Below are 13,810 nucleotides of genomic sequence, written 5' to 3' on the forward strand. Positions count from 1 at the left end.
ATATACTGTATTCACTGAAAACACTGGGAAAACAGTGTACTGAAATACTGATTTATCTCAACTGTGATTTCGGGAGTCTACAGGTTACAAAAGTTCTGCACTGAGCACACTGCTTTTCTTATTTTAAAACAAGTGCTTTCTTAGACGCAAAGATCGGGAGTCTACAGGTTACAAAAGTTCTGCACTGAGCACACTACTTTTCTTCTTTTAAAACAAGTGCTTTCTTAGACGCAAAGAATAATACTGCAAAGGGCCACCACCACGCCCATACTCCACCAGAGCATTTTAAGAACGCGTCAAGTACGCTGAGTCAAGTAGAAGCCGCCAGACACACCGTCCGCACATTCTGCAGATCTCGCACGTCCCGCGCGTCTCGCAGGTCCCGCCCTCAAGCTCCGCCCACACTCCCAGTGCGTCACGCGCCCCTCTCGCTCCTCCCTCACGTCCCACACGCCCCGCCTGCGTCCTTCCCTTTGCGGGGCTTGGCGACCTTGGGTCCTCCCGTGCGGCCGCCTACCTCACGGCGCTGTTTGGGTTGGCGGAGTAGGCGGCCATGGGGACTCTCCGCGGCCTGCGTCTGGCGGCGGGTGAGATGCGGGACGGGCTGAGGGAGGGCGGGAGGCCAGCTTGGCCATTGGGGTTGGAGGAATACCTGCAGTCTCCCCAGGCTTGGTAATTGCTAGGTGCCATCACGCACGCCCCTCAAGTGGCTCAGAATCCTGCCCGCAAGGTAATAATAATGGTAGCGAGCAACTGCTGAGCAGACATTGGGGGCTGGCCCGAAGTGACCCTCGCACCTGCCTCTTCATCCACAGAGCGCCCCCCAACTTTATGAGCCCTTGCTCCCTATCCGTTCCCCCTTTTCCCCCCATCCCTTCCCTCTTGTTCCATCTCCATCTTCCTTGGAGCTCAGCTCTTTGTGCACTTGCCTTCCCTAGAACTGTCTCTTACCTACTTCTCCCTTTCCTCCGTTACTTTGAATCTTGAGTCTCCCCCGTCCCCCATCTCGAGTTCATCCCTGGCGTCAGAGAAAACCTGTAGTCTGGCGTTGTCTACCCATTAGTGTCTGATTATAGAAAGGATTTAAGGTCTCACAGTTTTTTGTTTTTAAATGGGAATATATATATATATATATATTCCCCCCCCCCCCCCTGAAGTCAGAAGCAGGGAGGCAGAGAGATAGACTCCCACATGGGCCAAACCGGGATCCACCCGGCAAGCCCACTAGGGGTCAATTTCTGCCCATCTGCGGCTTTGCTGTTGCAACCAGAACCATTCCAGCGCCTGAGGTAGAGGCCATGGAGCCATCCTCAGTGCCCAGGCCAACTTTGCTTCAGTAGAGCCTTGGCTGCCGAAGGAGAAAAGGAAGATAGAAAGTAGAAGGGGAAGGGTGGAGAAGCAGATGGTCACTTCTGTGTGCCCTGGCTGGGAATCGAACCTGAGACATCCACATGCAGGGCTGATGCTCTACCGCAGAGCTGACTGGGCGGGGATACATTTTTTTAAAGCAATTCTACAATGAAGTGCTTTGAGTTTCTTCAAGGGTCATGTAAGTGCAGGATCTGCAGTTTGTTTTCCTAGTAGACACTTGTATAATGGGTATTTGGAATCAGAGCTTAATCTGCCTTCTTAGAGAACCCCATCAGGGCTCTTTGCTTAGTAGGATCTAAAAAATCGGCATTTGCCTCTTGACTGTCTTCTAGGCACCAGGGCAAACCACTCTTGGTCACGTTTGTAAGTTTTGATAAGCGTTAATGATTCATCTTTTATTCCTTGGTACAAAATTATTAAAATGATGTTTAATTCAAATTTTAAAGGAAGAATCGCCCCAGATTTGGCTATGGAAATAATATACACTGCTCACAAAAATTAGGGGATCAGGGAACCTGCAGATAACCCTAGTACTTTCAATCTTTTGTATAGTGCATTTTCACCAATGAGATAAAATTTGGTTTTGAATCTCATTTGCATAATTGAACAAATTTCTTTGACTTGTCATTTGCTTTTTTGATGTTCTTGTTTAATTTAAAAAATCACATGCTTTTGACCTGACCTGTGGTGGCACAGTGGATAAAGCGTCGACCTGGAAATGCTGAGGTCGCCGGTTCAAAACCCTGGGCTTGCCTGGTCAAGGCACATATGGGAGTTGATGCTTCCAGCTCCTCCCCCCTGTCTCTCTCTCCTCTCTCTCTCTCTCTCTCTAAAATGAATAAAAAAAAATAAAAAAAAATCACATGCTTTTTTTTATTGCTTCATATTCATTTTGAAATATCCCCTAATTTTTGTGAGCAGTATAAATGTACATTGTAGCTGAAGTAATGTAAAAAAAATTATCCATTACATACAGAGTTTTTTGTTTTTTGGGGTTTTTTTGCATTCCAATGGAGAGTGGACTGAAAAATATGTCTCTGGGGAATATTATTTACTAACTTAAAACAAGTACCTCCTCCACTAAAAGAGATTGATTTCATCAATTTATTTAACTTTGTTGAACTGATTTACCTAAAATCTTTTGTATATGATAGTCCCCCCTTTATTCACGGTTTTGCCTCCCAAGGTTTCAGTTACTACCCATGGTCAATCATGGTCTGAAAATATTAAATGGAAAATTACAGAAATAAAGAATTTATAAATTTGAAGTTGCAGGTTGTTCTGAGTCGTATGATGAAATCCCACCCCTGGACATGAACTATATACCTTTGTCCAGCTTTTCCTCTATATACTATCAGCTTGTTAGTCACTTAGTAGCTGTCTCCATTATTAGATTGACTGTTGTGGTATTGTAGTGCTTGTGTTTAAGTAACCCTCGTTTTACTTAATAATGGCCCCAAAGTGCAAGAGTAGTGATGCTGGCAATTTGGATATGCCCAAGAGAAGCTCTAAGTGTTTGTACAGGAAACAAAAACATAGTATATGTAGGTTTAGGTACTATTTGCTGTTTCAGGTATTCACTAGGAGTCTTGAAATGTATCCCCTGTGGAAAAGAGGGGGACTACTGCACATACTTTTACCTGTTAAAAAGCTTTTCAGCATGGTAAGTGAAAGAATCATTCATTGCTCTGTATAAAACCTAAACTAGACTGAATGAAAGGGATTTCAACTATATAGGAACTAAAACCAAGTGTTTATAAGTGGTTCTTCTTGCCTTGAGAATGTATATATGCATTATAAAGATTCCAAAGCCTTTTTTTTTTTCTTTAGTGCAAGAGAGGCAGACATGAGATGAGAGCATCAACTCTTAGTTGCAGCATGTTAGTTGTTCATTGATTGCTTTCTCATACGTGCCTTGAACCGGGAAGCTTCAGCCAAGCCAGTGACTCCTTGCTCAAGCCAGCAACCTTGGGCTCAAGCCAGTGACCTTGGACTTCAAGCCAGCCACCATAGGGTTATGTCTGTGATCTCACACTCAAGCCAGCAACCCCATGCTTAAGCCAACGCCCTCAGGGTTTCGAACTTGGGTCCTCAGTGTCCCAGGGTCACACTCTATCCTCTGTGCAACCACCTGGTCAGATTCTCAGCAGACTTGATGTTTAAGAACTTCACTATTGGGGCCTGACCTGTGGTAGCACAGTGGATAAAGCATCATCCTGGAACACTGAGCTCACTGATTCGAAACCCTGGGCTTGTCTGGTCAAGGCACATATAGGAGTTGATACTTCCTGCTCCCCCCCCCCTTTTCTTCCTCTTCAATGAATAAATAAAAAAAATTTTTTTTTAATTGAGAGGTGGGGAGACAGATTTCCAGATGCACCCTGACTGGGATTTACCTGGCAAGCCCCCCACCAGGAGATGCTCTGCCTGTTTGGGCTGCTGCTCTATTGCTCGGCAACTGAGCTATTTTAGCTCCTGAGGCGAGGCCGTGGAGCCATCCTCACTGCCATTCTCAGTGCCCAGGGCCAACTTTACTCGAACCATTCGAGGGCTCGGGAGGGGAAGAGAGAAAGGTGGGGGAAGGGTGGAAAAGCAGATGGTCACTTCTCCTGTGTGCCCTGACCAGAAATCAAACCTAGGACTTCCACATGCTGGGCTGACGCTCTACCGCTGAGCCATCCGGCCAGGGCCTAAAAATTATTTTTATTTTTATTTTTTTTCTTTTTTGCATTTTTCTGAAGCTAGAAACGGGGAGGCAGTCAGACAGACTCCCGCATGCGCCCTACCGGGATCCACCTGGCATGCCCACCAGGGGGCGATGCTCTGCCCATCTGGGGCGTAGCTCTGTTGCACCAGAGCCATTCTAGTGCCTGAGGCAGAGGCCACAGAGCCATCCTCAGCACCTGGGCCATCTTTGCTCCAATGGAGCCTTGGCTGCAGAAGGGGAAGAGAGAGACAGAGAGGAAGGAGAGGGGGAGGGGTGGAGAAGCAGATGGGCGCTTCTCCTGTGTGCCCTGGCTGGGAATCGAACCCGGGACTCCTGCACGCCAGGCCGACACTCTACCACTGAGCCAACCGGCCAGGGCCTAAAAATTATTTTTTAAAAAGGAACTTGACTGTTAGACACTCAATCAAAGCAAAATTCCTTGAGCAAATTTTTTTCTTTTGTATTCTTTTTTTTCTTTTTTTTTTCTTCTTTTTTAATCTAGGCTGTTCCGTGCTTTCAGCACAGAGTCATCCACATGAAGAGCAACCCTGTTTCCTAAGCTGGGGTTTGGTATCAGCTCACCACTGGTCCTTGAGCAAATTAAGAACAATTTTACTACAGGTAGATCCACTAAAGAGTTATATGAGCAACTCTTTCCAAATGATCTTTTCTGAATGTTTGATATTTTGTGAGTGAGTCCAGATAATTTGCTCACCCACTTTTGCCCATTTTAAGAATTATTTTAATGTTTATTTTATTGATTTTGGAGGGAGAGGAAAGGAGAGACAGACAGACAGGAACATTGTTCCATTCCCGTATGTGCCCTGACCAGGGATGGAACCAGCAACCTCTGCACTTCAGGCTGATGCTCTAACCAACTGAGCTATCCAGCCACGGCATACTTTTTCCCATTTTATAGCTAAATGCACTCACGAATACATGATTTTACTTGACTGATTTCTCATAGTAGTCTAAGTCTTATCATCCCCTCTCCATTTTACAAAGGAAGAAACATAGATTGGAGGGTTAAATGATGTGTCTAAGATAACTTTGGCTTCACAAAGGGAGAGCCAGGAGATGAGCCTGCCCTCTGATTCTGGAACTTGTGCTCTTTGCCTTGTTCAAGCTGCTTATTCTCAATAAGTGCGTAGATGTATTTGTCCTGGCTAATTGGGTCTCTTTGATTTGATATGAAGTGAGAGTCATGAAGTGCATATTTACTTATGGAAGGGAAACACACATTGGTATGCGATCGATTTTTCAAGTAAGAATGATGTGACAAGCAGCCTTAACCAAATACTATGCTAGTTTATATAAGAGACTTGAGCATCCTTGGATTTTGGTATCTGATGGGGTCCTGGAACCAATGCCCCTCAGATACCAAGGGATGACTTTATACCTCACTTATCCAGAGTACTACTTGGAATAAGGTACTCTAGGTGGGTGAAATTTCAAATAGCCAGTGCTTAATCTTTTAAAGGATGGGCCTTTATTTATTTCATTTTTGTTTTTTGGCCCTCTTTTTAATCATTTCTGTTGGAAATCTGCTATACTCCATGAGCAAACAGAATATGGGCTTTTATGAGCTTGAATTTGTTTATTGTTTTGTAAATATAAGTCAAAGTTAACTTGCAATTCTTGTACCACTTCACAGATGAGAAGTCCTGTGAAGCTCTGAAATTATGGTATAAATAATATATAATTATATTCAAATTTTTATGTTTTTATGCCTATTTATGGAGAGAGGGTCCACAGCTTGCATCTATTACTCAGATCAATTTGTACTCCTAAAGTTAAAAAGCATTGATGCAGATGATTTGGAACTAAATAGCTACTAACCCACACTAATATAGGTTTCATGAGGGTAAAGACTGAATCTGTTTTGTATCTATACTGCTCACAAAAATTAGGTGATACTTTATTGCTTAATATTCACTTTGAAATATCCCCTAATTTTTGTGAGCAGTATATTAAATTGCCAGCACTTAATCGATGTCTAGCTCATAGTAGACAGGCAATAGATTTTTTTTTGGATGGAAGACACTAGGAAGTATCTTGGAACATGCTGCAGATATAAGGTGAGTTATCTCACCTCTTTTCTGAAAGTAGAATAACATAGAAATACCCTTCAGGGCATTGTATCTTTACAGAATAATTATTAGGTCAAAGGAATGGAAGGGTATTATGAGAATGTTTCTTCACATTCCAGAAAAGTTTTACTGCCCTAAACTCCTTTGACTTCTCAGCAGATTTTAAAATGAATTTATTATCACTTTTATAACATGCAATGGCAGCCTCCTATCGGTTTAACCCATATCACAGAGCATTAAAATCAAGAAGTATCTTAGAAGTTCTGTAGTCTAGTACCCTAATCCTCTAATTTTAAAGATGAAGGAACTTAAGACCAAAGAGGGAAATTGACTTGCCAGGGGTCATACAAGTACAAAGGTGAGCCATAACCAATATCTCCTGGCTCCTATTCTGATTTTATTTCCATTACATTCATTGTTCTCTTTGTTCTTGTTAACTCTAAATGAGTACATGCCAATTTCTGCTGCTCCAGTCTTTGGCTTTGCATATCTCTCCCTTCAGGTCTTGCCAACAGGTTTTTATTAAACACATATTTTGTGCCCTGTACACTGTGAAAGCTGTAAAAGGAGTGACCTGCCACTCATAGGGCTGGAGTTTATTGCAATAAACAAACACATAGTCTATCTGGAGAGCTTATATATAACAATACATGTTAAATTCTGGATTACAGACAGTTCTTCAGTTCTTTTGTGTCCTGGAGCCAGCCTAGAGGCTTTGTGCACATCTCCTCCCAGGTTCACAGTCAGTGATGTTACAGTGGTAGCTTCAAGTCTGCCATGTGGAGGGTCAATGGCAAACACTACAAATCAGGGCATTTCCCTGCCAGCCCCTCCAAAGAGCCAGCATATCACTGGCTTTAAAAAGTTAGAAAAAGGGCCCTGGCCAGTTGGCTCAGTAGTAGAGTGTTGGCCCTGCATGTGGATGTCCTGGGTTTGATTCCCGGTCAGGGCACACAGGAGAAGCAACCATCTGCTTCACCACCCCATCCCCTCTCGCTTCTTTCTCTCTCTCTTCTCTTCTCCTCCCCTTCCCTCCTGCATCCATGGCTCTGTTAGAACAAGTTGGCCCCGGGCCTTGGGTGCTGGGGATGGCTCCATGGCCTCCGCCTCGGGTGCTAAAAAATGGCTTTGGTTACAGCAGAGCAAAGGGCGCCAGATGGGCAGAGCATCGCCCCCTAGTGGGCATGCGGGTGGATCCTGGTTGGGGCGCATGCTGGAGTCTGTCTAAGCCTCCCTTCCTATCACTAAAAAAAAAAGAAAGAAAATTTAGTAAAAGGCCCTAGCTGGATAGCTCAGTTAGTTAGGATCCTCTCAAAGTGCAGAGGTTGCCAGTTCGATCCCTGATCTGGGCATATACAGGAACAGCTTGATGTTCCTGTTTCTCTCCCACTCCCTTCCTCTCTCACTGAAATGAATAAAAATTAAAATTTAAAAAAATTTTTTTAGAGAAAGGAAAGGTAGTGAAGGTTATGATCTATTAAAGGCTTCATTGAAACAAGGGATGGGAGGGTTACGTGAGCCAATGTCGGGGTAGTGATGAGTCTGGAGAGGGCAGTAAGGAGAAAGGATTGCCTTAGGTTGTGATCGGGAGGTAATAGATAAGGTGTGGCCTTTGGAAGATTTTGAATCAGATGAGTTTGAACAAAAAGGAAGCCTTTGAGCAGAAGTCATTAAAGAAACATTTTTCAAAAATTGACATGGCTACTACACACAGCATGAATAGCTGCTACCTGTGAAGTTGGTGCAGTGTGTAAGGTAATGATGGAAATGACATGAGGAAGATATCTTGGAAGTGTTTTAAGAAATTATTAGTATGACTGAGACATAGAGTAATTTAAGGAAATACTTAAAGACTTGATGCTTTTGAGCATGGAAGGCTGAAGGAGTTTGCCCCATCGTCAGAAATAAGAAAGTTGGGCCTGACCATGTGGTGGTGTAGTTGATAGAGCATTGGCCTGGGACACAGAGGACCCAGGTTCAAAACCCCAAGGTCGCTGGCTTGAGCAAGGGGGTCACTAGCTCAACTGGAGCCCCCAGTCAAAGCACATATGAGAAAGCAATCAATGAACAACTAAACTAAGGTGCTGCAACGAAGAATTAATGCTTCTCATCTCTCTCCCCTGTGTGTCTGTCCTTCTCTGTGCCTTTCTCTGTCTCTCTTGCTTAAAAAAATAGTAAAGTTGGGAAGGGGTGCTGGTTTGGCAGAGAAAATGGTACATTATTGAGTGGTAGGTGGATTGAGTTATAGGTGAGGACAGACCTCTTTGTGGAGGATCTGAGGAAAAAGAAAGGTAAAATTAGGGAAATACATGGGAGCCATAAGTGTGGAGCTGATTATTAAAACGAAATGGAGGAGTCCTCCCTGAGAGGAGTCGGAAGAGAGTCAAAGACAGAATCTTAGAGGCCTGATACAATGTAAACAATAGGAAGTGGCAAAGAGGACGGTAAAGAAGGTAGGTCACAGAGGTCAGAGGTGAAAGGAGCCAGTGGTGTAGAATGCAAGGAGGGACTGAGTCCTCGTAGAAGGATGAGTCAGTGACTGCAAAGATGGGAAGAGGGGAGCCAAATGAGCGGATGATGGAAATCTAAAAAATATATTCATATGATTAAGAAGAGATCACTGATGTTATTAGAACAATTTTAGTAAATTGAGTGGAGGCAGAAACATTGTCTCATGAATGGTAAGGTCGAGGTAGTAGATGCATGCCACTTATTAAGTCATCTGAGCTATGAAAGGAGACCAGTTAGTATTTTATTTATAGGAACTGTTGAGAACAAGTAAATGTTTTGTGCAAGATAGTGCATTCTCAGTGCCACTGTGGTGTGATGAAATAGGAATTCTCATCAACTATTGATAGAAGTGTAAATCCATTCAGCCTTTCTGGAAAGCAGTTGTATGAAGAATCTTAAAGGGGTCATATGCTTTAATCCTCATATCCTTCAGCCCTCTAACCAGGATTCTGTATAAGAAAATAATCAGAAATGCCATCAGAGATTCATATAGAAAACTGTTCTCTAAAACATTATTTGTAATAGTGAAAATGGGAGACTAATCCAGCCATAGGTAGTGACTGAATTCAGGTTATATCTCTGCGTTGGATGTTATACAGCTATCAAAAATATTTTTAATTAACATTAGGGAAAAGTGTTTGTGACATAGATACAGTATTTATTATATGATTATGAAAAAAATGTATAAGTTATGTATAAGGAAAAAGTCTGGGAACAAATACACCCAGTTGTTCCTGAAGAGTGTGATTATAGGTGCTTTTATTTTTTTGTTAGCTTCAAAATTTTTTGTAATATGCAGGTGTTAACTTTTATGATTTCAAGTTATATCATATTTTTTAAGAATGGGAGACAACATTTGGCAATAAAAGGGCAGTGGAAATGAAGGATCTAGAGGTTGTGACATAAATTTGGTACCTCTCTTAGTAAGAGGGATCACAGATGGAAGGGTTCACTTGTTCAGAGTGAAGGACTGGTGTTCTGAGCCTGCAGGGAAGGATGAGAAAACAGATGGAGAGCAGGGAATCAGTTTCTGCCACAAAGCTGATGTAGGTCAACAGCTACAGCCAAGAAAGTTTCAAATAACCCCGCTGGGAGTGGGCTGGAATGTTGATGGGGGCAGAAAATGATCACCCAGGAGTGGCTCCATCTCACTGAATTTTGGCCACCAGATACATAGAATTGAAAGACTTTTTCCATGGGATTTCCCCCCAGTGTAAAAATTGGACAGGTGCCAAAGACTTATGTATAAATCTCTTTCTTTTTACAACTCTAAAAGATTTTCTTCATAGAAGCAATGTTACAAATGGTGATTAGATTTCTGCCAGCGCACGAAAACTCATTATCTCAATGTCTTGCCAATATTTCCTTCCTAGTATTTTTCAAGTTAGGTCCTCTCTGATAGGTCCCATGGCTATCCATTTTCTTTACACACACCACTTGAATACAGTGTTGTAACACCACCCAAAGGGAGGTTCTACACTCATGTCTTCCCACTTGCACTCCCTTTCCCCACGAACACCCCCACCCCAGGCCTGTCTGCATTCTGCACTCAGCTTTATCTTCCAGAAATACCACTGTCATTGTTTTCCTGCTCAAAACTGCTTTGCCTGTTTCCCATGTCCTTTTTGAGGCACAGCAGACAAAAGGGTTCTCACTGTGGGGGAGCAATACCCAGACCCAGAGTGAGCTGGGCCAGTGTCATCACGTAAACTCTGAGCCCTAGAACATCAGCACGGGCGTCCTTAAAGAGGCAGAGTTCGGTTTCTGAGTGATGGTACCCTAGCAGGCAGCAGTCTGTCACATACAAGAGCAAAGCAAATATGAAGCCAAACAAATTCCAATCTTTGTCAGAATAGTTGCAGACAGGAGATATCAAACCATTCAAGTCTGATCATTGAAAAAGCTCAAGGTAGGTTAGTATCTCAGGTGTGTTCCTTTGTTTTTTTCTGATCAGTCTTTAGTGCAGTCCAGCTTTGCTTCTCCTGTGGAAACTAAATCAGTGGTTCTCTATTCTAAATGACCTCTGGGTGGAAATAAGAGCTACAACTTCTTTATTTTTTTTAAAGATTTTATGTACTGATTTTAGAGAGAGAGGCAGGAGAACCTTAACTGGGCAAGCCTGGGGTTTGAACCTGCTATCTTAGCACTCCAGATAGACACTATCCACTCAGGCCACCACAGCTCGAGCTACAACTTCTTTAAATGACAAAACTAAAGTAACTTACTCATTCTTCTTTCTGTTTGGTCAATTAGAGCAGCTACAGACATTTGTCGTACAATTCATCGTAATTATAAATGCAGTTATTGATGAGATGAGATAGTGTATGTATATGAACTATGCCATATTCAGCACAGGCATATATGTAGCTTTTTTCTCCTGAGGCTTAAAATGACTGATTCACAAAACAAACTTTAAAAGTCTCTTCCTCAGATGTTCCCTTTCCTATTACAGCATCAGCCTCAGGCACTAAGCATAGCACAGTACTCGAGCATCAGCCCCAGATGGGGTTGCTGGGTGGATTGCAATCCAGGGGCATGTGGGAGTCTGCCTTACAGTCTCCACTCCTCTCAACTAAAAAAACAAAACAAAAACGAAGAAGAAAAGAATGTCTTCCCATGGGACATGAAAAAGGAACATCATTGCCCCAGAAACAAGCTTCTCTCAGTGGAGGGCTTGGTAGCAGCTACTGGCATTCTGGAAGACTAGGGAAAGAGTGAGGTGGGTGGGCAGTCTCATGTCACTGCAGTAGGATCTGCTCTGTGAGCTCTGGTTGGTCACTCTCTGTCAGATAATCAGACAGTGGCGGTGTTTACCCACGAGGGGCAGCCAGCTGCTGTGGAGGAGGGATGTGAACTAAAGCCTTTTCCACAGGGGATGAAAAGGCAAGGCAACCATAGACCAGTTCACACTGCACGTCATTAAGGACCGCGTAGTGTATTAGAGACTGGAAGTTGGGCCTACTCCACTGGGGTTCCAAACTTGCAGTGTGATGAGTAACACATGGATACACAGAAGTTAAAGCAAAGCTGAGTTTCTTGTCAGTACACTAACTTGAAAAGAGGGATTTTGAGCCCAGCTGGAACCATAGTACGTGTTAAGTTGGGCAGATGTCCTCTGGCCATTCATGAAGCTTATGTTCGGCATGGACTCTAGTCAGATGTGTTCAAGAGCAGTAATTCTCAAACACGTCACCTTGAAAAATATTTGTCTGGCCTGTGGTGGCACAGTGGATAAAGCGTCAACCTGGAATGCTGAGGTCGCCAGTTCGAAACCCTGGGCTTGCCAGGTCAAGGTACATATGGAAGTTGATGCTTTGTGCTCCTTCCCCCTTCTCTTTCTTTCTTCTCTAAAATGAATAAATAAAGTCTTGAAAAGAAAAAGAAAAATATTAATGTCTGGGTCCTGCTCCCAGAAATTGGGATTTCAATGGTCTGAGATGGCCCTGTACATTTTTTTTTAAGGTATTCTGGTGATTCCAATATGCAAAGTTGAAATTCAGTTTTCTAGAGGCCTGCTTCTCAAACTTGAGTATGCATAAGCATCTCTTGGAGAGCTTGGAGAGACATTTTTCTAGGCCCCCACCTCCGAAGATTCTGAAGGTTTGGTGTAGAGGTCTAAGAATTTGTATTTCTGTGACACTCCCAGTTGAAGCTAAAAAGCATTGTCCTAGACTTTAGAGAATGTGGTATTAATTTCCGTGTGTCTGGCACACAATGCGTGCTCAGCAACTGTTGAATGAACATGGGTGTCTTTTTTTTATTTTTAATTAAGTGAGAGGTAGGAGGCAGAGAGGCAGAGACAGACTCCTGCATGCACCCTGACCAGGATCCACCTGGCAAGCCCCCTACAGGGTGATGTTCTGCCCGTCTGGGGCTGCTGCTCTGTTGCTCAGCACCCGAGCTATTTCAGCACCTGCTGTAAGGCCACAGAGCCATTCTCAGCACCGGGAGCCAACTTGCTCATTCGAGCCATGGCAGCTGGAGGAGAGGATATAGAGGGAGAGAAGGGGTTTGGGGAGTAGAGAAGCAGATGATCACTTCTCCTGTGTGCCCTGACTGGAATCAAACCCAGGACTTCCACACACCAGGCCAACACTCTACCGCTGAGCCAACTGGTCAGGGCATGGGTGTTTTTCTATTCTCAAGATTTAATGTTCATATGAATCATTTGGATATCTCATTAAACACTTTTGTAGGTATGGGATGGGAGCTGAGTATCTGCATTTCTAAATAGTTCCCAGGTAAAATGTCTCTAGGTAACCACACTTGAGAATAGCAAGCTGTGACAAGATATATATTATGTATAATTTTCTCATCTCATTTTCACCAGGGTACACATACCAGATAACCTTCAGCTGTGCATCTTTGGTCTGCCCTGAATTGGGCACGTTTCCTACTATACCCCGTTCCTTTCTTTTTCTCTCCCACTCCAAAAGCATATTGGAGTGCAAGTGAGTGAGTGACATTTTTATAGCTATAACATTAACTTCTTTTTTACTTTTTAATATTAACTATCAAGTAAATATAAAATATTTATAAAATACATGTAAAGTTAAAACAATAAGAAATTATTAATATCCAAGTACCCATGTTTTTAAGACATTTTTATTTTGGAATAATTTTAATTTACAGAGAAGTTGCATAGGTAGCAGAGCTCTGTATAACCCTCACCCAGTTTCCCCTAACGTTAGGGTCTTTCATAACCCCAGTACATTTGTCAAACTAAGAACTTAACGTTAGTGTATTACTACCCGCTAAAGGACAGACTTTATTCAGTTCTCACCAGTTATTCTGTTGCCCATTTTCTGTTCCAGGATTCAATCCAGGAGACCATATTGCATTTAATTGTCATGTCTCCTTAGTCTCTGCTGGTCTTTGACAGTGTCACACTCTTTGATTTTCATAGTCTTAATAATTTGAAGACTACTGGTCAGATATTTTGTAGAATGTCTCTCAGATTGGGTTTGTTTGGTGCCATCTCATGAAGAGACCAGAGTTACGGGCTTGGGGGAAGAATAAATAGCACAGAGGTAAAGTGCCCTCATCACGTCATACCAGACAGTACCTAACATCTTCAGGAATTATGACTGGTGATCTTGGCGTGTTTGTTTCTCCCTTGTAAAGACACTAG

The 13,810-nt window shown here is 42.9% G+C and overlaps 1 protein-coding gene across 1 annotated transcript in view; it reads left to right on the top strand.

Moving 5' to 3' along the window:
- The first annotated feature begins 453 nt into the window (after positions 1-453).
- Positions 454-13,810, top strand: part of FAM162A (family with sequence similarity 162 member A) — a 34,460-nt gene continuing 21,103 nt past the window's right edge. Inside the window, exon 1 of the mRNA XM_066346862.1 lies at positions 454-587. Within this exon, the coding sequence (XP_066202959.1) occupies positions 554-587 (34 nt within the window). The 5' untranslated portion in view covers positions 454-553. The remainder of the gene's footprint in view (positions 588-13,810) is intronic.

This window comes from Saccopteryx leptura, chromosome 8 (genome assembly GCF_036850995.1).
Source record: "Saccopteryx leptura isolate mSacLep1 chromosome 8, mSacLep1_pri_phased_curated, whole genome shotgun sequence".
In the NCBI taxonomy this organism is placed as follows: domain Eukaryota; kingdom Metazoa; phylum Chordata; class Mammalia; order Chiroptera; family Emballonuridae; genus Saccopteryx; species Saccopteryx leptura.